The sequence below is a fragment of the Rhinopithecus bieti genome, unplaced genomic scaffold, assembly GCF_001698545.2.
Source record: "Rhinopithecus bieti isolate Rb0 unplaced genomic scaffold, ASM169854v2 scaffold_13029, whole genome shotgun sequence".
Lineage (NCBI taxonomy): Eukaryota > Metazoa > Chordata > Mammalia > Primates > Cercopithecidae > Rhinopithecus > Rhinopithecus bieti.
Window position 1 is genome coordinate 1,802,053 of NW_016807982.1, and position 25,218 is coordinate 1,827,270.

The 25,218-nt window shown below is 46.1% G+C and overlaps 1 protein-coding gene across 1 annotated transcript in view; it reads left to right on the plus strand.

Annotated features, from left to right (window-relative positions):
• The window catches only part of CUNH1orf94 (chromosome unknown C1orf94 homolog), a 43,107-nt gene extending 26,061 nt beyond the window's left edge, over positions 1 to 17,046 (plus strand). Inside the window, exons 5-7 of the mRNA XM_017884564.1 lie at positions 5,713 to 5,790; positions 9,770 to 9,966; positions 16,591 to 17,046. Of these exons, the coding sequence (XP_017740053.1) occupies positions 5,713 to 5,790; positions 9,770 to 9,966; positions 16,591 to 16,666 (351 nt within the window). The 3' untranslated portion in view covers positions 16,667 to 17,046. The remainder of the gene's footprint in view (positions 1 to 5,712; positions 5,791 to 9,769; positions 9,967 to 16,590) is intronic.
• The last annotated feature ends 8,172 nt before the right edge of the window (positions 17,047 to 25,218 follow it).

Genomic DNA, 25,218 nt, shown 5'->3' on the forward strand with positions numbered 1-25,218 from the left:
CTTCTGAATCCCTTCCGTACATGCAAGAAGCTTCGCTGGGGCTATGGAAGGGCACTGTCAACTTGTCATCTTGTTGGTTATTTCTTTCATTGTGGTCATGTCAGATCTACCCCTTGGTTCATGTGCATGCGTGTGCGTACCTCCACAAACACATATATGTATATTTAGTCCTAACTTTCCACTGTCTGAATTCCAGTTCACACTGTGCTCTTTATTGCAGAGTCTCTTTGCTAGTTGTGGCTGGTTAAGTGCTGGGCTCCCAGGAGAAGATGATGTCACAGTCCTTATTTCCCACCTCCTTCCTGTGACTTCCTTTGAAGTTGGATGACATATATCCTAGATTATTTGGGACTGTCCCAATTTAGGTCTTCTGTTTCAGAATAATATTAATGGCATCTCTTTTCACTCTCAAGTGTCCTTGTTTGCACCACAAATTACAGTCAGCCCTCTATATCCATGGGTTCCACATCTACAGATTCAACCAATCTTGGATGGAAAATACTTGAAGAAGGAAACAATTAAAAAAAAAATACAACAACAAAAAATAATGCTAATAAAAGATAATATAGTATAATAACTATTTACATAGTACATTATTAGGCATTGTTAGTAATCTAGAGATTAAAGGATACAGGAGCATGTGCATAAGCTGCGTGCAAATACTATGCCATTTTATATCAGGGACTTGAGCATCCTCATATGCCATTTTATTTTATTAGAGACAGAGTCTCACTTTATTGCCCAGGGTGGAGTGCAGTGGCACGATCTTGGCTCACTGCAACCTCTGCCTCCTAGGTTCAAGTGATTCTCCTACCTCAGCCTCCCACGTAGCTGGGATTACTGGTATGTGCGCCACCACACCTGGTTAGTTTTTGTATTTTTAGTAGAGACGGGGTTTCACCATGTTGGCCAGGCTGGTCTTGAATTCCCCAACTCATGTGATCCACCCGCTTCCACGTCCCAAAGAGCTGGGAGTACAGACATAAGCCACTGCACCCAGCCCTCAAATACCATTTTATATCAGAGACTTGAGCATCTTTATATGTCATTTTATATCGGGGACTTGAGCATCCTCAGATTTTGGTATCCACAAGGCAGGGGAGGGAGGGTGGCCTTGGAACCAATCCTCTGAGGATACCATGGGATGAGTGTATATGGCCCCCTTACTTAAACTACACCCAAGCAATCTTAGCTTGTGTCAACCAAGATGGTTTGGCACACATTCTTGTTCTTGGGCTCATAGCTGAAGGAGAAAATCAGTGGCCAGACACAAAGGGACAGTGAAGCACCTGTAACAGGGCTGGAAATTCTACTCACAGAACTTATTTATGCAGGGAAAATGTAGTTTCTTTATTTTGTCGATTTAACTTAATATCCCTTAACAGCTGCCACCCACTGGGTAGAAGGAGGGAAAAATTAAATAAATGTCCACTCTGGTTTAAGCCTTAGCCCAATCCAATAACTTAAATAGTCCCTTTAGGTAGAACTCAATTTTTTCAGGAAAGATTCTCCATGCCTAAGATTTCTGTCTTCTGTTCCCCTCACTGGCTTCTCTCCAGAATTGTATGTCATTGTATGGGGAAGGACAGGAACTCAAATTTGTGCATCCAGGACCTTGGCAATTTGCTGCCGCAGCCTGGCCCAGCACAGCCTGAAGTAAGAAAGCAGAGAAGGGAATATTTCCAACTTGGTTTGTCCTGTTGCTATGTCCCTTCCCCCCTCTCCATCCCCAGGAACCCTATGCCATTCTTTCCCTTTCAACACAGCACAAGCCTTATGTCCTACGGGGAAAGGGGATTGGCTCTTCTCTATATAAAGACTCTTCAATCTGGTCCACCAGGCTTAGCTTCTGAATCTTAAAGGAACTTAGCAAAGTCTCTCTCTGTTTTGTTTTCAAGCTTTTTGTTTGTGTGTGTGCTCGCTAAAGAGAACAAGTACCCGTCCCCTCCCCAGGGAAGGAAAGCTCACACCCCACTGTGGAGGTGAGAGGTTGTGATGAAAGGTGACCTAAGAAGGAAGCTGAAGTGGACCAGTTTCACATTAATAATCTATTGTCGTGGACCAGTTTCATATTAGTAGTCTACTGTCCTTACACAGGTCTTGAAATGTCCTGTTCATTGATTCACTGACTCCTTTACCAATATGCTTCTACCCTTTCATTTTTGTGTGCTTATTCACCATTCATTTACTCACCTACTCATGATTTACTCATTTCTGTGTATTTATTTACTCATTAATTTAAGTAATTTTGAAAAGCTTTTCTCCCTACCCCTACTATAGGCTGAGCATTGTTCTAGGTGGAGGGATTCAAAGATGACTAAAGTCAGGTGTGGCGGTGTGTGCCTGGAGCCCCAGCCTACACCGGAGGCTGAGACAGGAGAATTGCCTGAGCTCAGGAGTTCAAGGCTAGCCTGGACAATATAGTGAAACCCTGTCTCTAAAAAAAAATGACTAAGAAAGAAGCTTGGAGTATAATACAAGTTCAGGAATAAACCAGAGAGCAGCTCTATGCATCTCCATCTCTAAAGGGGAAACAACTGCATAATTCACTTAGTATAAGCCGATTCACTCTAAAATGCCCTCACAGAGCTCACCATGTAAAACTAATTTGCAATGGTTTGCTTTATTAAGTGGGGATAGTATCTCTTTGCTATGTTAATTTCTTCTGACTTTTTGGAGTGGGTGAGATTTGGACATATCATTTTCTGAGCATGAAGGTCCTCTATCTTTAGCATCATAGGGCTGACTATGAGGTTTCTGGGCTTCTGAGCAGAAGCAGCAGAAGGACGCTGGCTGGTAAGGCCTGCTGGGTTCTATGAGACAGTTTAAGCACTGAATGGGCCCAGCTGAAGTTGGCTGTGGAAGGCATTGGTCCTCCCAGGTGGTAAGGAAGGACAGCATAATTTACCTTCTCCCAGCTTCTGTGATCTCACAATGCTGTCCAGCTTCAAGATAGCTGATCAAGGGGCCTGAGATAATAGCAGGCAGGTTTTGAAATCAGTAGACTTGGCTTTAAAGGTTCTGCTGCTTCCAAGTTAGGCCTTAGGCTGGTTAGCTGCTCAGAGCCACGGTTTCCTCACTTGTGAAATGGGTTCATAATAATTACAGCAGCAGCAGCAGCAGTAGCTACTGATATGGTTGTAAGGATTAATTGAGTCCATGGAAGAGTAAAGGCTCTGTAAAATTTAAGCTGTGACACAGATGTTGGTTTTTATTATTATTCAGCCTCAATCTTCCAAGGAAATGGGGTCAGAGAGCTTCACAGACCTTGAGGGGACAGAGAGGAGAAATGGGGAACGGTCTAGCCTAGTCTCTTCCCTCCTTAGTACTGGGAATAAAGATGAGGTCCCAAATCCAATTTACTCAGAGCTCTGTGGTGGGAGGACTCAGAGATGTGGAAGACAAAGTCCCCAACACCGAGGAGCTTTAGAGGCTCCTGGGCTACTTGGCATTAAGGAACTCTGCTCCCAATTAAGGAGGGAGAGTGCATGGGAAGAAGCCACGGCTTAAGAAAAGAAGAGTGAATGTTTATTTACCCTTCCCTGTGATTTTACAAACTTGCAATTCTAACAACTAGAAATGTTGCTGAAGTCATGCAGTGTTTTCTAACTCATGAGTGTGGCACCATCTCCCGAGAATCCATCCCGGGACTGAGCAGCGGTGGGCAGCTGTTTGCCATCCACAGAACCTAGGGCAGCCTGGCACAAGCAGGTGTGGGAAGGTGGAGGCTGGGAAAGTTGGCTGTAGAAAGCAAGGGGCACCTTCCTCCCTGGTGCTGCCAGGAGGACCAGGGCCACCAGCTTAAGCGCTCTGCTGTCCCTACTGGATGGACTCCTGTGAGGGGTGGATGGTGTGTCCCATGCTGAGCATTCTGGAGATTGCTCAGTGCTATACCTGAGGGAGAAGATGATGAAAAAGAGGCAGAGGGAAGATGAAAGAGTCCTATAAGGAAGCTCAGCTGCACAACTTAGGCTCTGCAGTCTGGTGGCATAGCTCTGGCCACCCTCTGAGAGGGCACGATGAGCCTCAAAAATGATGACATGGAATGCTCCCAGCAGAGATCTTTGTGTATGACGCTGTGCACACACACACATGCACACAAATGATATATATGCATGTCTGATGTACACACACAGAAACAGGCAGGTGCACAACTGCCTGTAGAAAGCAGAGACGAGTGCTAATGGGGTTCGGAGGAGGAGGTGAAACAGAGGAGGGACACTTAGCAACCTGCCTAGTGGCCTTGGAGCTCATGGAGGGCTGGGAACAGGTAAGGCAACCCCATCAGTCTGACTGCTCTGTCCAGGTTCAGGCAGAGGCTGGGGTTGCAGGGACTGGGCAGCGGTCATAGTGGGAGAGAGAGGCTGCCCCGGGCTGTAGGGCTTGGAGTAAAGGGCAGCAGGTGAGTGGTTTCAGGTGAAGGTGTGGGCAGAAGTGGGAGAAGCCTGAGCACAGGAATGTCAGGAGTGTCCCCTGCATGGGAGCAGAGAGCAAGGAGGGCTCTGAGAGGATGTGCACTCTTGGGGACCTGGAAGATGGAGCAGGAGGAGAGCAGGGAGACCTACTCACAGACTCCATATCAGAAAGTCCACAGGCCATGAGGAAATCCTCAAGGATGTAGGGTCAGCCATCATCAGTACTTTGGTCATTGGCACAAGCTGAGCCCAGAATGAAGGCAGCTTCTCGGGCAGCAGATCTTTTGAGATGTCCTGGGCTGAGAGGTGCTTTGGGTTTTGAGCCTTATCTTAAGGGAAAACTCTGGATTTGCAGGTGGAGGCAGAGTCTGGGACTAGAAATCTAGAAATGACCACTGCCACAGAAGCAGTTCTGCGGGGTGTGTGTGTGTGTGTGTGTGTGTGTGTGTCTTATGTCTGTGTGTGAACACATGAGCACCCCAAGACAGAATTGTGAGTAAAATGTCAATTTCCCATCTGGCTGAGCTGCCAGAAAGCTGTTTAAGAGAAGAGGCAGTGAGGGATGACAAACACACTGAACATTGAGTCCTTACTATGTGCTGGGCACTACTGTAAGCTCTTTAGATGTGTTAACACATTCATCCTCACACTGCCCCTCTCCGTATGCTACAGACACAGGTATATGCATGGGCACATAGATACACAGCAACACTAACACGCCTGGGTTCACAGTTGTATATTTGTACACAGAAATACACAGCTGCATAGACACAAGTGCAAACACACATGCAGGTGTACTTAAACATGGATGCAAACCAACACTCACACGTAGAGATGTGCATGGACACCTTGTGTCTTCAGGGGGCAGGTATGGGATTAGGGGAAGGCATTTAAAAAGTTGTGTGGACAGCAACAGAGATAATGTGGCTACCTTCACAGGCTTTGCGGCCCTGAGCACATGTCATTTTTTAGAGAAGGAAAAAGAGGCTCAGAGATGTGATGTGAAGCGATTTGCCCAAAGTCACACAGCCACTAAGAGACAGATCTGGGACCCAGGAGGCAGCTCCTATCTCCCACACTCACCAGAAAGGCTGTGAAGGCTGCCTAAGAGGGGCTTCCTGTGTGGTGTGAGTCCTGCTTCGCCTGGTCTGATTCCAGCTGGCCTCAGACAGCCCATGGGTGTGGCCAGCGATGTGATGGAACAAACTCGACCCTGTCTGGGGACTGAGCTGAGAAGCTGCTGCCTTCTGGCAGGGAGCCCCCTGCCTGGCCATACTGAGCCTCTCTTTCTCCCCAGGGCCTGTATCCACAGCAGGCAGTGAGGATGCCCTATCAGCAGGCTTTGCACCCCCAGCTGGGATGTTACTCCCAACAGGTGAGTAGACGTTCTCTCCTCCTCTGTCCCGGCTTCATGAAGGCCTTTGGGTCAGAGGGTGCATCTGCTCCCTCCTCTTGGTCCAGCTGGTGACCAGCCACCTGGCCTACCATTGGCTCCAGAGTACAGACTCACATACTGGCATGCATGTGGAAATCACAAACGGATGTCCCTGTGTGACAACACCAGGCACTTAAGGGAGCCCCTCCTGCATGCTGGGCCTGTCCTTAAGCACTGTGTCTGCACTAACTAATTTAGCCTTCAAAATTACCCTGTGAGGTGGGTTATAGATGAGGAAACCCAAGTGCAGAGAGATTAAGTAACTTGCCCAAAGTCATAAAGTGAACATACAAATTAGGTGTTGCTGTGGCAATACATCCCCCCACATCTCGGGGACTTTCAACAATGAATATTAATTTCTTGCTCGGGTCTACGGACTGGCTGAGCTGGGCTGTGGATCAGGTTTACGTGGGTTCCACATGCCTCTCCTGGGCCTGTGCTGAAGATTCAGTACCTGTTGCTCTTTCCACGGTGGATGCCAAGAGCCCAACAGGGCAAGAAGAAATACGTGATCCCTCTGAAATCCTCAGCTCAGACCTGTCTGTGGGAAATTCCACCCACCTTCCACTGGCCAACGCAAACGACATGGCTTTGCTCAGCATCAGTGGGACTGAGGAGTCATATTCTTCCCCTGTAGGGTTGCCAGTTAAAATCCAGGACACCCAGTTAAATGTGAATTTCAGATAAACAAGGAAAAAATGTGTAGTGTCAGTATGTCCCAAATATTTCACAGGATATACTTATGCTAAAAATATGTATTTATCTGAAATTTGAATTTAACCAGGTGTCCTGTATTTTTATTTGCTAAATCTGGCAACACTACTTTCATGGGTAGGTCGGGATAAATATCTGTGGGACAATAATTGAGGTTTGACCTCTGGCAGGCTGGCGTGCCAATGACCATGCTTTACTACATCTTGTATGTAGGTGCACAAAAATACCACCAGAAAATAAAGCGGCAGAAAGAGAAATGCAAACACACACACACACACACACACACACACACACACACACACACACATGCACGCAGATAGAAACACAGGTACAGTTGTACACATGCCACCAAGCTGCAGGAGTCTGTGTGCAGGCACAGGCACACAAATAGATACAGAAGCACATTGAGGGGTATTAAGTCTTGGGGCAGGGATGGGGGTATGAGGAAAGGAGCTTAGAATGGAGGAGCAGAGGGCACCAACACCCAGCCTGCCATAGCCCCAGGTTGGCCTTGCTCCTCCACACAAAGGTGGACACCCCCACATTCCAACTCATACGGCCTCTGCCTCTCCTGTCTCCCCAGGGAGCCCCACCCTCTGTGCAAACTGCACCTCTGACCTGAAATGTGTTAGAACGTTCAGGAGGATAGGGAAGAGCCCGTAGGTGTAGGCAGCTTTGTTACCTGGGCCAGCACTGATTTCTCAGCAGCAGGAACCCTTGCATCCTGAGACGAAGCTGGGATGAGAGATGATCTGGGTCAGGAAACCTCAGCCCCATTGCCTCCACCCCCTGAACAGGAATATCGTCGACCTGGCTCCAGAGAGAATATTTTTAGACAATTACGTGTATGTGTACGCACACATGCATGTGTATGTATTTGAAAAAAGTAATATAAAAACATGGTAAAAAATTTTAAAACTTGGAGGTAATCACTGTTTAATTTTTTTAAACATATTTTTCCGGCGATATCTATTTATATAAACATTTTTATATAAATGCAGCATTCTGGGCACACTGTTCCATTGCTTTTGTCAGTGAGGATTGTATTTGGAGACGGCTCCAGAGCAGGCTACAAAGCTCTACTTTATAGTGTCATCAGATACGTGGAATCAGGGGCACATTTTTTATGACATTGTGTGAGCCCTAGGACCTGCCTCCTCCATTTTGATCTCCTTCCAGGGCCAGGCAGTTCTTCCCCCATGAGGACAGGGGTACTTTCTGCCATGCTGACCCACAGGGTCACGACTCCCATCTGTCCTGGGAGGTGCTCTTGGTGTGTTCTGACCTTTAGCTCATCACCTTGGGATTTGGTGCCTGCGCCCAGCATCATCAGGCCTCACATCTCCACTGGAGAACACTGGGGAGGACCAGGAGGGAGGACTCAGGTTTCCAGAGAGGACACAGCACAGAGAGGCTGGTGTGAAACAAAGTATGAGCTCTGGGCTTACCCTTCCAGGGTTCTGACCACAACTCAGATGCTGGAAACACTGAGAAAGTTGCTTTACTTCTCTGAAACTCAGATTTCCTGTTTCCAAACTGGAAATAATAATAGTCCTACCTCACAGGGCTTTCTGGAGTTTTAATGACAGCATCCATGTGAAGGGCTGGGCACATTTTAGGCACTCAATGAGTGCTAGCCTTTGTGGATTTTTTTTTTTTTTTTTTTTTTAGACAGAGTCTCGCTCTGTTGCCCAAGCTGGAGTGCAGTGGCATGATCTTAACTCACTGCAACCTCTGCCTCCTATGTTCAAGCGATTCTCCTGCCTCAGCCTCCCGAGTAGCTGGGGCTACAGGCATGCACCACCACGCCTGACTAATTGTTGTATTTTTAGTGGAGACGGGGTTTCACCATATTGGCCAGGCTGGTCTCGAACTGCTGACCTTGTGATCTGCCTGCCTTGGCCTCCCAAAGTACTGGGATTACAGGCGTGAGCCATCGCACCAGGCCCCCTCTGTGGATTTTTTTTAGATAAAGGCGTATGGGGTGAGAGGGGCCTGTCAGAGTGCCCGATTCCTGAGCACTTGGACCCCAGACTTGCTATTAAAATGGAAATCCAGAAGTTTCTTCAAGTTCTGACTGATACTCCCCTCAGCACAGAAGAGGATAGATGTCAGCTCCGTATGAGAAAAGGTTTTCTGATATTTGGAGCTGTCAGTAGTGGAATGTAGTGCTCATAAGGTAACGAGCCCCGCATCATTTAGGTATTCAAGAAGATGCCTTAGTGGTCGTTTCTTTCCTCCCTCCTTCCTTCTGCCCCTCTTTGCTTTCCTCTCTCTCCTTTTCTTGCATTCATTCATTTAACGTATGTTTGTTAAGCAGCGACTGTGTCCCAGGCACTGTCGTAGGGCTGGGGAGAGAGGCGTCAACAAGATGGATGAGGTCTCTGCCTTGTTGTGACAAGATGGTGGGAGCCACAGCTCTTGGTTGGAGTTCATCACGGGCAATCTCGGAAGCCCCACTGAATTCCTGTATTTCCCTAGAGTTTGTGCTCAACCCCATTGCCCTTTTTTGCCCTTCCTCCTAGACTCACACTGTCCACGATGGCAGCCACCAACTATGTGTAGCTATTTAAATTTAAATTAGCTGAAATTAAGTATAATTCAAAACTCAGTTCCTCATGCCCATGAGCCACATTTCAAATGCTCAATTGTCGTGTGTAGCTGGTGGTTTCCACGTCACATGGCACAGATGTAGGACATTGCTGCCATCGCAGGACTTTCCACTGGGCAGGGCTGTCTCGGACTTGGAATCTGTTGAAAGGATCTCAGGAGAGATAGAAGCCAGAGCTGTGTAAATCACAATAGCTTTCTGGGGATAATGAAAGCCTTAAAAATAAACAAGGGGCTTTTGAGATGATTATTGACAGAGGGAAAAGCTAGGGAAACAGGGAAGAGAATGGAAATAATATTGATTTGCTATGTGCTATATGCCTGTCTCTTTATTTGTATCACCTGACTCCATTCCCACTAACAATGTAGTGTTTTCTCATTTTGCAGATGGGGAAACTGAGGCCCAGATAAATTCGGTAACTTGCCGGGCTAACTACAGAAGTTGAGCCCTAGGCTTTCTCCATTCCAATATGTTGACTTCTATGTACCCAATAGTGACTGAGGGGCACAGGAGCTGAGGCTGGGGGTGGGTGGCTGGGCTTAGAGTTGGGCTGGGGAATGGTGACCTCACCCCTCTCTTCTCTGTGGCCTGCAGGTGACGCCATACAACCCACAGCAGATGGGACAGCAGATCTTCCGCTCTTCCTACACCCCACTACTGAGCTACATCCCTTTTGTCCAGCCCAATTATCCCTACCCTCAGAGGACACCTCCAAAGATGTCTGCCAACCCCCGAGACCCTCCCCCAATGGCAGGAGATGGACCGCAGTACCTCTTTCCTCAAGCATATGGGTGAGTCAGCCCATATTGGAGGCCTAAGGGTGTCCAGAAAGCTGGTGGGAGTGGGGGCAAGTTGAATGGGCTTGCCAGTGCTTTCTTGGTACATGTGTTCCATGGCTGTGGGATGGGATGGGCCCTGTACCTGTGGCCAGTGGTTGTGTGGGTCCTGGAGGGACTTGGTGCAGCAATGAAGAGGGTCTGGGCCCTGGTGGGCCCCTTTTGTAGGTGCATTTCAGGTCTGGTTGCAGAAATGCAACTACGTGGTTCATAACATATGGATACCCCTCTCCACAGGCAGGGGCAGTTGGTGCAGTGATACATTTGCCTTTACCCATGTGCTTGGTTACAACAGGACATGGCCAGCTAATCTCCTTAGAGCTCTCACCTCCCACTGTTGGCACCCTGAGCTCCTTGCCAGACTAATCTCCCGAACATCCCATTGACTTTGTGATGGGCCCTGCTGAAGAGCCTTTGACTGCTTATCAGGGCTGCCCACACTTTTCCACCACGTTCCCCAAACTGCAGAGGCAAGGAGCTCCTATTTCCTGGGACGGTCTGAGGGCTTAACAGCAAACAGCCAGCACAAACTCAACATTCTGGCTGAAAATTCTACTCAAATTGTGCATGCTGTTGAGTCATAAATTTGTGTTTGTTTTAATATAATAATACATAGCCAGTCATTCCCACCCACCAAACCTTCCAGTAATATGGATGCTCCAAGCGTCAGGTGGTGCCGTGTCATTCCTGGGAATCCCAGTCTCCCCGGCACACCCTGGGGAATGGATGCCCGGGTTTGAGAAACTCACTTTATAGGATGAAGGCCAAACTTCCCAGCCTGGCAGTGATTCCCATCCTTCCACCTCCCCATCACAGAACCTTCTCTGCTGTGCCGACCCATGTCCCCAAACTTTCATCCTTTCAATCAGTATTTTCTCCAAATAGCTTGTTAAAAGGCATAAATGAGATCACTTGGACGCGGGAAGGGGAACATCACACACTGGGGCCTATCATGGGGAGGGGGGAGGAGGGAGGGATTGCATTGGGGAGTTATACATGATATAAATGATGAATTGATGGGTGCTGACGAGTTAATGGGTGCAGCACACCAACATGGCATAAGTATACATATGTAACAAACCTGCACGTTATGCACATGTACCCTAGAACTTAAAGTATAATAAAAAATAAAAATAAAAAAAAAAGGCATAAATGCAGAAAGTGGTTTCAGTAGTCAGATCTGTTTGGGAAAAGCTGTGGGAAACAGAGATAAACAGATTTCTTAACTGTTGGAATTCTCAGATCATTTAATTTCGTAGGGTGCATGGAGAATGTTCAAGAAGGTGGTCAATAGTATTATTTAAATGTGAAATCCACGCTCTTTTTTATTTTATTATTATTATTTTTTGAGATGGAGTTTCACTCTTGTTGCCCAGGCTGGAGTGCAATGGTGCGATCTCGGCTCACTGCAACCTCCACCTCCCAGATTCAAGCGATTATCTTGCCTCAGCCTCCCAAGTAGCTGGGATTACAGGCGTCCACCACCACATCCAGCTAATTTTTGTATTTTTAGTAGAGACGGGGTTTCACCATGTTGGCCAGGCTGGTCTCAAACTCCTGACCTCAGGTGATCTGCCTGCCTTGGCCTCCCAAAGTGCTGGGATTACAGCCATGAGCCACTGCGCCCAGCATCCACACCCTTTTAAAAAAATATTTCCTTCCTTCCTTTCCTTCCTTCCTTCCTTCCTTCCTTCCTTCCTTCCTTCCTTCCTTCCTTCCTTCCTTCCTTCCCTCCCTCCCTCCCTCTTTCCTTCCTTCCTTCCTTCCTTCCTTCCTTCCTTCCTTCCTTCCTTCCTTCCTTCCTTCTTTCCTCCCTCCCTCCCTCTTTTCCTCTCTCCCTCCCTCTCTTTTCCTTTCTCTTGCAGAGTATATCATGGTGTGTTCCACCTAACACACCCTGGGAAACGCTGTGTTAACACATGTAGTTAATTTGAATTTAGCCTGCAGGGGACCCATAGATGAATAGCATATGCTTCTTCCCTTCAGAGAACTGAGAGCAGATGAAATGTGGGTACAACAATGTTAGTGCCCTGGCAAAGTGAAAGCCATCAAAGTGGCCCGAGGACAGAGGCAGGATCCCTGCAGCGGGGGAGGTTCCTGTGAGCAGCGCTGGGAGGAGGGCATTCCAGGCAGGAGGAGCAAGGCCCTCAGATGGGAAGGCATGTGGCAAGCTGGAGACCTGGGGAATAAAGGCGTCTGGCTGAAGCATTAGATTTGTCTCTGAAAAAGGTGGAAAACAGGATTGGAAAAGGGAGGTTGGGACTGGATTATGAAAGGCTTTGGACTGCTAGACCTGGGGATCTGGGGAAGATTTATGCACATCAGAGTGAATTGATGGGCTGGAAGTAAGAGAAACAGGAAGCAAGATAGAGTGTGGTCTGGAGGTGGCTCTAGGGGCCTATGGGAGAGATTATCATCCCCTGGAGGTGAGAATAGAGACCCAGATAAACTGCCTGCGGGCTGGACAACTTCCCACATTCTGTGCTGTGACTCTGGTTTCTGGGAAGATAGACTTGCTGAAGAAGATAGCCCTGGCTGTGTCTGGGAGGAAGAGTGGTCTTAATGTCTCCTCAGTCAGCTTTCGGGAACCACCGATTGGGAGCTGTGAGACCAGAAGGTTGAGGCCTGGTCTCCACAGGTCTGCAGAGGTTGGAGGAGTGGGAAGGTAACCCGAGGAAGGAGTAGCCTGAGGTGTGGGAGACGGCCTGGGGAGAGCCAGAGACAGTGGAGGCAAAGAGGAGGGTGAGGAGAAGGAGCGGGGTGGATTGGCATTCTGAGAGGCTGAGGAAACCAGGATCACGAGGTCAAGGGTGCAAGCCTGAGTACCCAGAGGGGATGATCTGTTCATTCAAAAAACATTGATCCAGCACCTTGTATGTGCCTGGCACTGTTGTAGGCACCAGGGATAATGGAGTGAACGAGACAAAAGTTTTCCTTCTCCTAAGGAACTTTCATTCTAGGAGGAGAAAAGGACAATAAGGAGATAAACAAGTAAGTATGCAAAGTCAGGTCCTCGAGATATGGGTTAGGGTGGGGAGAAGAATCAAGGGTAGCCTCTTGAGCCAAGATCTAAATGAAATGAGAGAAAGAACCATGCATATATGTCGGGGATGAGCCTCTGGGCAGAAAGAATAGAAAGTGCAAAGGCTCTGAGGTGGGAACCTGTGGCTGCAGCACAAACAGTGAGGGATGGAGTGCGTGGAATTAAAATCAGAGGTAGCCAGGGCCAGACTAGACAAGGCCTGGTAGGCATGGCTAGAAGTCTTGTTTCAGCAGCAGTGGAAAATCATGTAGGCTTTTAAATTGATGAGGACATGTTCTAATTTTCTATATAAAACAGATCACATTGGCCAATGTCCGAAGAATGGACTATGAGGGTAAGAGCTGAGGCAGGGGAGTAGGCTAGGCGCTTTATATTGAGCACAAGGCATTGGTGGCATGGATGAAGGCAGTGGCCCTGGGAAAGGGGGCAGGTGAAAAGATCTGTGATGTGTTCTTTTCTTGGTAGAATTGGTGGGACTTGATGATGGTTAAATGTGTAATGAGGGAAGGGAAAAGTCAAGCAAATTCCTTGGTTTTTGACTTGTGCAACTGGAGCAGCAGCAATGCCAAAATACTAATGTCATTGTGCCAGGCGCAGTGGCTCATGCCTGTAATCCCAGCACTTTGGGAGGCCAAGGTGGGTGGATCACTTGAGGTCAGGAGTTCGAGACCAGTCTGGCCAAGATGGTAAAACCCCGTCTCTACTAAAAATACAAAAATTAGCTGGGCATGGTGGTGGGTGCCTGTAATCCCAGATATTTGGGTGGCTGAGGCAGGAGAATCACTTGAGCCTGGGAAACGGAGGTTGCAGTGAGCCGAGATCATGCCATTGTACTTCAGCCTGGGCGACAGAGCAAGACTCCATCTCAAAAACAAAACAAAACAAAGCAAAATAAACAAACAACAACAAAAAACAAAAAACAACCAAGGTAATGATGACTAGAACAAGGATCTGTTTACTAAGAGTCAGTCTTGGACATGTGAAAATTGTGAGTGTCATTAGACAGATGGGTGGAGTTTTGGATAGGTAGGTGCATATAGGAGTCTGGAACTCAGGGGAGAGATTGGGGCTGGTAATACATTTGGGAGCCATTTGCATATACATGATATTGCAAGGAATGGGATGGGATGGAATGAGATGGCCCAAAATACACAAGTATAGAGAAGAGAAGAGGTCTAAGGGCTGAGCCTTGAGACTTCCAGCATGTAGAGGCTGCAGAGATGTGGAGGAACCAGCAAAGACTCTATCAATAAGTAGGACTATCTAGTGAGGTGGGGAAAAAATGGGAAAGTGGAGTGCAGGAAGCCAGGTGAAGAAAGTGTTTCCTGAACAAAGAGCTGGTTTTGGGGTGGTGATGCGAGGTGCTGGATGGAACAAGATCAAGGTGAGGCTGCACCTGGCTGGGGAAGACACATGGGCCTAAGCAGAGAGTTTAGTGTGGAAGACAACGAAGGTTAGCAGAAAAGGTGGAATCAAGAGACAAAACTATGTAAAGGGGAGAGGAAGGAGAGAGGGGCTTCCATGTCCTCAGGGAAGGAGAAGTAGAACCCTCCCCTCTGCCAAGTCAATTTGTATACATTCATCAGAGTGGGATAACCATACAGTTTATCTTCCAAGCAATAATAAATTTGAGAGTTAAAAGGAGTACAGATAATAATTATACCAGGCCAGACACAGTGGCTCACACCTGTAATTCCAGCACTTTGGGAGGCCAAAGCAGGTGGATCACCTGAGGTCAGGAGTTTGAGACCATCCTGGCCAACATGGTGAAACCCCATCTCTACTAAAAATAAAATAATTAGCCGAGTGTGGTGATGCACACGTGTAGTCCCAACTTCTTGGGAGACTGAAGCACAAGAATCGCTTGGACCTGGGAGGCAGAGATTGCAGTGAGTCGAGATTGTGCCACCGCACTCCAGCCTGAGTGACAGAGTAAGACTCTGTTTCAAATAAAAAAACTATAAAATAATTATACCAGAAATACCAACATAGAGGCTGGCCCAGGCAAACCAAGACATATGTTCATCGTACTCAACAGGCAACTCAAGCTCCTCCTCCTCCAGGAAGCATTCCTTGTTAACTCTTGTCCACACAGATTGCTCCTCTTCCTGGCCCTCTAGTGTACATATGTCTTGATCATGCCAGTGGCCGTTGATCTGATCAGAAGTTCTCAACCTGGAGGAGCTAGCTGCGTGTGTGGCAACCAGATATGAGCTGTGTCATGATCATTGTTGATTACTGATAATTGTTAAATACTGAAGTATGGGTTACAGCCTTTATTTTGAAAGTAGAAGGTAGGGTATCCCTATAATAATATCATTACGATTTCTGAATGATCTTCCAATATGATTTCTGAAAGAGAGAAATAGAGGTTGGGTTACCGCTGGCATGGATTGCTTATGAGGCACTCATTGTGTCAGGTCCTGGGCACTGGATATGAAATAGGTAGTCTGTGCTCTCTTGGGACTTATTTTAGTGAGAAGGGAGTGACACGACCCAGCCTAACTTGCCTATGGACCCTCAGTGAGCAACAGACACAGTTAGCTGCTGAGGCACTACAAATGAATGCTGTGGTCTATTTCCATTGCTTCTTCCCTCCTCCAATTGAGGAATTGTTTCATCAGTTCATAGGAGGGTACCACGGACGTGAATCTCTTGTATAACATGCATCTGGCCAGCTGAAAAGTGATTGAGAATCCAGGATTAGATTAAATCTAGCCATTTGCTCTACTGTAATTTGTATTGAGTTCTGTTCCCATTCATTCAAAATACCTGAGCAGATGGGTGGAGAAATTACAGTAGGATTCCAGAAGTGTGAGTAAATGATTCCATCTGGAGAGGTCAGGGAAGTCTTCACAGAGGAGATGGCTTTTGAACTCTATTTTGAAGTATGGATAGGAGTGTGCCAGGGAGAAAAGGAGAGGCGTGTGCATTTCTGCTCTTAGAGGGTGAGGCACACGTCTTAACTCTTCCTTCCCTGAGGGTCTAGCAAAGACCTAGGCACTCAGTGATGTCTCAACGCTTACTTCTCGGTCAGGGTTGGAGTGAAGGGCCTGATTTAGTTTGGTGCTGGTAAGGGGAGGAGGGACTCTAGGATTGTCCAGCCTCGAAGATCTTACGCTGGACTTGCCTCTAAGTTCTCTGATGTTGTAGATTTTCCTGAGGGACACATCTGGTCCTCTAAGGCAGGTAGAGTGGTCACAGGAATACAGGTAAGATGCTTAGATCCAGAGAGGGTCCTTGTTCTATGGGTCTTGGGCAGGGAGAGAGTGTAGGCTTCATTGAAACAATATTTGCAGGCTCCCAGGGGCTTCCTGATCCAAGTAAACATAAGGAGAAGTGCTTGGTTGTCCTCTAATTGTATTATTTTAATATTTTACTTTCCCAAGGCCAAAGCTTTTTTCTTATGGCAAAGCCTTTACCTTCTAAGCCTGTCATGGTCTTCACTGTTTCAAAAATTAATATATTATTTTTTTCTAATCCTTTCCGATAACATTAGGAATCTCATCATGGCGTCTACCCTCCCTCTTTTCCAGGTTCGGCTCAACATCCGGAGGGCCCTTGATGCACAGCCCCTATTTTTCCTCCAGTGGGAATGGCATAAACTTTTAGATCTCCTTCTCTTCCCCCTTTTCCTCCCTTAGCCCTCGGATCACAGCTAAGGGCTTTTTGAATTTTTGGATTCTGCAAAAGCTTGGTATGAAGTTTGGAAAGGCAAGGTTCTGACCAGGTCACAGACAGAAAACAGCAAGACCAGATTCATCTATTGGCCAACACTGACACACAAACAGCCCCCCTCACACATGGCACAAGCTACACACACACACACACACACACGCTCCTCATATTCATACTTGCTTGCTCAACCACTTATGCATCTGTATTTAGCTAACATGAGTGATTTTTGTTTTTGTTGTTGTTGGTAAAATAGAAGTAAGACACTTAATTTTAGAAAGTTTGTATTTTATGATAAAAGTATGAGCTGCTTGAAATGGAGTGCGCCTGTTTATTTTTGTTGTGTTCTGCGTAATCTTTACTGCTCATTTTCCCCACGAGACTCAGTGTTTACTCAGGACATGAAAGGAGACCACAAGCTGGAGTCCTCAGAGTGCTGCTATCTAAATATGGGACCTAAGGGATCATAAGCGAGAGGGCTCATCTCTTTTCCCCTGTGATCCACTCACTTCTCAACATCCCAGTGTATGCATCTCAGGAAGGGACATCATAAAGGGAATGCACTCTCTCCCATCCCAAGTGGAAGTTTTCCATAAAAGGTCTCTTTTGGACAAACAATTGGAAAATGTAGCCTGGAAAACAATTTCAAAACTAACGCTAAATGTGACAGACTATATCCAATGATTGTACATCAGTACCAACATAGAGGTCAGTGTCAAAACTGCACCTAATGGCAGCATCCCTAATCCTATCTTGTCAAACTCTCACCAATGATTTGAATAAGGACGTTGAGAGCAACTTAATCACATTGATGGAGGACATGACTCTGGGAAGAGGAGATAGCCTGGATCTGTGACAGCACACACTCTTTTTTTTTTGAGACGGAGTCTCTCTCTGTCGCCCAGGCTGGAATGCAGTGGTGCGATCTCAGCTCACTACAAGCTGCGCCTCCTGGGTTCATGCCATTCTTCTGCCTCAGCCTCCCAAGTAGCTGGGACTACAGGTGCCCATCACCACGCCCGGCTAATTTTTTGTATTTTTAGTAGAGATGGGGTTTCACCGTGTTAGCCAGGATGGTCTCAATCTCCTGATCTCATATTCTGCCTGCCTCGGCCTCCCAAAGTGCTGGGATTACAGGCGTGAGCCACTGCGCCTGGCCAACAGCGCACATTCTTTAACTCTTCTATTGTACCCCCTTGGCAGACATCGCTAATCAGCTATGTCATTCTATCCCCATAAGCTTGGACAAAGCCACAGAGTCATTCTCCATGTGGTGCTCCAGGCAGCTGTCACTGACCAGAGTTGGTCTGTAAAATGAAACCCATGTGCCATGTGTAAACAGGAATTAATGTAAGGATATTCTTTGGTCTAAAAACTGAACTATGCACATCTAGGTTGGACCAGCATTCTCAGTTCTCACCTGCTCTATTACCAACCCGGTTATTCACCTGGAAGTTGAACTCCACCGTGAATGAGGCCATTGAGAGACAGTCTGGGGAACATTAGGAGTCCTAACCAAGACAGCAATGGGAGGCTGCGGGTCTGGAGGTCACCAATGTTTCAGGATGGACCTAAGTCCAGTGCCCACAGAAGCATTTCTTTTGCTCTCACAGTGTAACTCCAGTGGCCTCGCTGGTCTTTCTTTCTGGGTCCCTGGAAACCAATTTCTCTCCCAAGTTCCCTCAAGACTTATGCCTTCTTACTTTCTTCATGGCCTAAGTCTAGGATTCCCTGGATGTCCTTCAACTCCCTTCCCCAATGCTCGACCCTACTTTGGGCATTTCTTGTTTCTTCTTGATAGCCTTGGTTAACAGTCTGTCCCAAAGGTCTTTCTTATATTGTACTTCTAGTTATTGATCCAGGCTAGACTATAGTTTGCCACCCTCCCTTGATCTCAGCATGTTGGGAAACAGGAGATAGTAAAAGAAAAATCATGGGTTTGCCTTCGGCCAGACCTGGTTTCTTAGCTGCTTTCCAACTATGACTTGGGGCAGAGAACTTAACTTCTCTGAACCTCTTTTCCGTGAGTGGCCATATTAAGAGTTGTGAGGATTAAAAGATAATGTAGACTTAACATAAACTTTGTCTACTTAACATAGACTTGTGGCTTTAAGATGGTGGAGTAAAGATGTTTCTTTTCCTCTTCTCTTGAAACTTACCCCCAAATAATAAGGAGAACAAGTAAACCTGTACGAACTCTATCCTCAATGAAACTCGGAGAAGTTGGTAATCCCATCCCATATACAAAGGCAGAAATGGGATGGAGGAAAGCTAAATGCCTTAGCAGAACAGGGGAAGATCACATGGAAATGCCTGCCAAAGGAAATATCAACAAGAAGCTAGCCATTTCTCCTGCAGAGCCCCGATGGTCCTAGGAACTGGAGGTGCCAGGTGCTAGACTCCATGGAAGGTGGGGCTAGGAAGAGGTGAAAGCAACCTGGCCCCACAAAGTCAAAAGCCATGGCCGGTTCTGTAGGAGACAGGAGGCATTTTCTCCAGAGAAATGTACAGACCATGCGTAAGGACTGTGGAGATGGCCCAGACGGAAAATGGGGATCAAGTGAAATACACATACACTCCTCAATACCAGCAGCTAGGCTTTAACCAAGAAGCAGAGGTTTGGAAGGCCCGCTAGAGAAGCTGAATTGCCTCAAGGCATTTGGAGGTACCAGGGAAAATTACCCTATGGTTAATGCCCTTTTACAAAGACCTTCCAATCAACTCTTTGGAAGGACAATCTCCAACAAGAAAGAAATAGATCAAAGCAAAGGTAAGAAGGAACTAAGGAGAGACCGACTGCAGTATTATAAGGGAGATAAGGTAGTACATTTTAAAAATAAGGATGATATGCCATATGCTTATTGTTTTAAATCAGAATAAGAAAGTGTTTTTGGAAATTAAAACAGCGATAGCTGATGTAATTTTTTAAGTGAAAGGGCTGGAAGTTAACATCACAGAGATCTCATGAAAGAAGAATAAAAAAATACATAAGGGTGGGTTATAGGAGATAAAAGATAAGCAAATGAGAGGACCGGTACAGAAGACCCAATATCTGGCTAAGGGACATTCTAGGCAACAGAGTGAAAATGGAGGGGATGGAAATACTAATGAAAAAAATAAAAGAAAATCCCCCAGATTGAAAGGCCCAAACAAGTGCTCAGCAAAGTGAAAGAATAAGATGCACATCGAAGAATATCCCTATGAAATTTCAGGAGAGCAAAGATAAAGACAAGATTCTAAAATTTCCCAAAAAACCAACTCACATACAAATGCTCAAGAACCAAAATGGCAGCAGAGTTCTCAACAGTAACACTGGTACCTAGAACATCCTGAAACAAAGGCGACAGAACTTCAAGTGGAAATAATTTTCAACCAAGAATTCTAAATCCAAACTCTGCCTTGTGAAGGTAGAATAAGATGCTTTCAGATATGCAAAGTCTCAAAAAGTTTACTTCCCTGCACATTTGTCAGGAAGCTAAGGGAAGGTGTACTCCAATAAGACAAGTGGGTAAACAAAGAAAGAAGACATGGAATCCAGGAATCAGGTATTCAATGTGGAGGGAGGCTAAGGAGATTCCTGGGATGATGGAAAAGGAATGTCTTCACTCAGGAGACATGAAACAGAGCCTCTGAGAGCCACCGCCACCAGTCCAGATTGGAGTAGGAAGTTGGTGAGCTCCAGAAGAGAGGCATGTCAGTGGGGGTTGGGGAATGGCTGGAGAAAAAAATGATAGATTATTCTGATGGAGCTGATTCTGTGGAAAATTGTATTAAGAGTTGTTTTATAGCAGTTGGTGAGGGTGGGAAGCTTTAACTATAAATTCAAATTTAAAAAGGAACAATTGTTATTAACTCAGCAGTGAACAATATTTACCTGGTCACAACAATAAAAAGTTCAAATATAGATTTAACAAAAAATGGTGATAAATTGTAACCGTGGTGGGAGGATGAAGGTGGAGAGAAGGTGTGAATAGAGCTAAAATCCTCATTTATCATAATAGGAAGGCAGGAGATAATATCTAAAATGGATGATACCAGAGATAGTGGAATTCATACAATTATCTAGAAATCTGGAGATAAACACCAAGATAAAGAGTCAAGAGAGTTAGGGGCATTGATTTGTGGGGGAAGACGGTGCAGGGATCACTGCCTTGTTTATGAGACTTTTTAGCACTATTTGGCTTTTAAACCATGTATATGCATTACTTTAATAAAAATAAGGATTTATTTAAAAGAGAGAGAAGTTGCATGTAGAACACTAGTATGATGCTTGGCACACAGTAGGTATCAAAAATTCTTGTTGAATTGTATCAAGCTGCCTTCTGACACAGCTAGAGCTCACTGCCCCAGCTCTCATCCCAGAATGAGAATCAGATTCTCAGAAGTCCTTAGAAACTTTTTTTCTCAAGAAATTCTTATGAAGAGAATTTAGGTGAAGGGGGGCCTGGAGCCAATGGCCAATGCTTTTCCAACACATTGCACCCCTGACTCTGCTCACCTCTCAGGGAATTCCAGAAATAGTTGAAGAATAATGGGAACAGGGACCCTGAGTGCCTTTCCTGATCCAGCATCATGAAGTCTGGATGGGACTGAAAACTCCCAGCTCTTCCCGGCTCTTCTATGGGTTCCTTCAAACCCACCTTCCCCCACCCCATTCATTCAGCACACAGTCACTGAAAATGCATCCTTAGGGATACATCAGTGGGCAAGACAGAGACAGTGCCTGGCCCTGTGAATTTTTAAGCACAGATGTTCAATCATAGTTACTGTGAAAGGTGATGAGGTTACCAAAGGCACACACTGGGAGCTGTGAGCTGTGAGAGCACATACCAGGATCACCCAATCCAGTTCAGAGAGTCAGATAAGTGATGTCTGCTCTTTTTTTTCTTTTTCTTTCTTTTCTTTTCTTTTTTTTTGAGACAGAGTCTCACTCTGTTGCCAGGCTGGAGTGCAGTGGTGCGATCTCGGCTCACTGCAACCTTTGCCTCCTGGGTTCGGGTTCAAGTGATTCTCCTGCCTCAGCCTTTCAAGTAGCTGGGACTACAGGCATGTGCCACCACGCCCGGCTAATTTTTGTATTTTTAGTAGAGACGGGTTTTCACCATGGTGGCCAGGATGGTCGCAATCTCTTGACCTTGTGATCTGCCTGCCTCAGCCTCCCGAAGTGCTGGAATTATTGGCTTGAGCCACTGTGCCCGGCCAAGTGATGTCTGCTCTTTTAACATTCCTGGTCTTTGCAGTGAATTCCCATGTGACATGTTTTCGAGTTGTAAGCCTCCAGTTTTCTTCCTGGACACTCTCTACTTGTGAATTTCTCTCTCTCTCTCTCTCTCTCTCTCTCTCTTTATTTTAGAAGGAGTCTCGCTCTGTCCCCCAGGCTGGAGTGCAGTGGCATGATCTCAGCTCACTGCAACCTCCACCTCCCGTGTTCAAGCAATTTTCTTGCCTCAGCCTCCCAAGTAGCTGGGACTATAGGCACACACCACCATGCCTGGTTAATTTTTGTATTTTCAGTAGAGACAGGGTTTCACCATATTGGTCAGACTGGTCTCAAACTCCTGACCTCAGGTGATCCACCCACCTTGGCCTCCTAAAGTGCTGGGATTACAGGCCTGAGCCACCGAGCCCAGCCTATTTGTGAACCTTAACACAAACAGTAGTCTTTATGTAGTTTGAGTTGAGGAGTAGCATTTTGTGGGAGTTCTAGAAATACTTCATAAAGTAATACCAGCTACTAATCATCAAGCACTTACAATGGAACAGGCGCAGTGCTATATACATCACCTTTATTATCTAATGTTCATAATAACCCTGTGAGATATATATATTTATTACAGATGCAGAAACTAAGGTTCACAGTGAGTAATATCTTGTTTCAGGTCACGCAGTGAGCTAGTATTCTTACCCACTTTTCCTGGTCCTTCCCTGTTTCTCGTAACACAGCCTGCAGTGAATGAACTTCGTTGGAACTTATACCATATGGTTCATGGCTATTACATTTTCAGACAACTAAGACTTCTGAGACATTTTCCGGTATGAGTCGGTGTCATAAGAAAGTAGGAGGCAGGGGCTGAGGAGGTCAGGGAAGCAGCAGTGGATTCTCCATAAGAAAGGGAGAGATCACCTGAAGCAGGGAAATCGGCTCTCAGCCTTCAAACTCCTCCTCCAGGACTTCAAATCATTTTCCCAGCCTCCCTCTTTTGGGAGAACTTCCTCAGTTCTGTGTTATACGTTCCTCCACATGACAGGGATTGTCAATTGGAACCAAATATGCATTCCCTCTTTCTCCTTAGTAAAGGAACCCCACTTTCAGAGTGACACATGGGCATTCAGAGTATGTGACTTACTTACGGCCAAATGGGATGTAGGCAGAAGTATTCTCTATGGTTTCTAGAGGTGGAGGCCTCATGATGAGGTTGGTAGAGCAACCAACCTCAAGAAGGAACTGGGCCTCTTAGTACCTTTGAGATTGTGGAATGGTCAAACCAACCCTCCCACAAGGGAGTGCCTATCCCTGGGTTTTGTTTACAGGATTGGAAAGTGAATGCTTTTTAAAAGCAACTGTAATTTTGGGTTTCTTTCACACATAATCCCAATCGACTTTTTTTTTTTTTTTATTTTTGAGATGGAGTCTCGCTCTGTCACCAGGCTGGAGTGCAGTGGCGCAATCTCGGCTCATGGCAATTTCCGCCTCCCTGGTTCAAGTGATTCTCCTGCCTCAGTCTCCCAAGTAGCTGGGATTATAGGCATGCGCCACCACACCCAGCTAATTTTTGTATTTTTAGTAGAGATGGGGTTTCACCATGTTGGCCAGGATGGCCTCGATTGCCTGACCTCGTGACCCACCCCCCTTGGCCTCCCAAAGTGCTGGGATTATAGGCGTGAGGCACCGCGCCTGACCCTTAATTGACATTTTGAAATGAAGTAACACTATTCCTTCGAGAACACCTTCCTCTTTTCACTAGCAGATGTTCTTCATATTAGGTAATGCTCATCCATCCATTTATCCATCCATTCTTCCACTCACCCATCTTTGTATTTATTCATCCAATTATTTAGTAGATATTTATCGAATGCCTCCCTTGTACCAGGCACTGGGCTAGGTGCTGAGTTACGTAGGTAAGCAATCGTATGCTCTGACCTCACAGAGTTAACTATCTTGCAAGAAAGAAGAAAGACTTTTCAACAAAGAAAGCTTTCCTTGCCACAAACGCATTGTCCAGACGTTACCAAACAGAGAAAGAGATAATTGACTTGGTGGGGTCAAGCTCATAAATGAAACATATTTGTCATTTGCTTCACTTTACAAGGAGATAAACAGTCCTAGAGAATGCAAAGGTGGCCTATCTATCTTTTCCAGCGTTGCGTCTTTTTGTGCAATAAATGGGGCCAAGTCCCCACTATCAGTCAGGGCCCAGGCATGAGACAGAAGTGACTTCAATTATTTCAATAGAAAGAATTTAATATATGTAATGATTAAGTCTGTACCGAAAAACTGAAAAGGCATAACAAGAATTCCAAGGGTATCACAGAAGTAGCAACTGCAGGAAGCAGCTGTTGCCCAAAGGGAAGAGGGTGTAATGATTAAAACGTAAAAGGCTGGAGGAGGAGCCTCGAGGAGCTGATGTCTGGATCTGGGAAGCAGGGGCTATTTAGCTGATGTTAGTGTCTCTGGGCACACAGGAGGGCTTTATGGGGTAGGGACCCATTCTCTGAGGGGGAGGTGCATTGAGGCTGGTTTTGCAAGTTTGCAAGTGTTGGGAAAATAGTAAACTGGATGCAACTATTGCTATTAGAAAAAAAAATTGCCGTTGCTAGGTTGATGTTGACCAGCATAGGAGCCAAATGGGACCAAATAATCCCTTCTTCCTCCTCCTGCCTCTAGTGCCCCTTATTGGCAGAGCCTGACAGGCAACCAGAAGGCAAAGCAGAAATATGGCTTACAGAGTTTCAGGAGCATTGGGAATGGGTTTGAAGCCAAGTAACTGGCCTAATAACTAGAAAACCCTCAGTTATAGACTGAAGGTTTGTATCCTCCGAAAATTCATATGTTGAAGTCCTCACCCACAGTGTGATGGTTTTTAGAGATGAGACCCATGGAGGTAATTAGGATTGGATGAAGTCATATTAGGTCCTATTAGATTAGATGGGTTTAGTGTCCTCACAGGAAGAGCCAACAGAAAGCTTACTCTCTCTCCAAAGAAGAGGTCATGTGAGCACAGAGCGAGATGGAAGCTACCTGCATGCCAAGAAAGGAGGCCTTAGAATAAAACCTACTTGCTGGCACCTTGATCTTGGTCTTCCCAGCCTTCAGAACTGTGAGAAATAGATTCCTGTCGTTTAAGCCACCCAGTCTATACTATTTTGTTATGGCAGCCCGAGCAAACTAAGATATTCTCCAATAACCTTGACATGGGAACTTTTGAATGTTTGTGGAATGCTTGAAGTTATCAAATGTGGAAGTGAATTCTCTCCAAGAGTTATCTTCT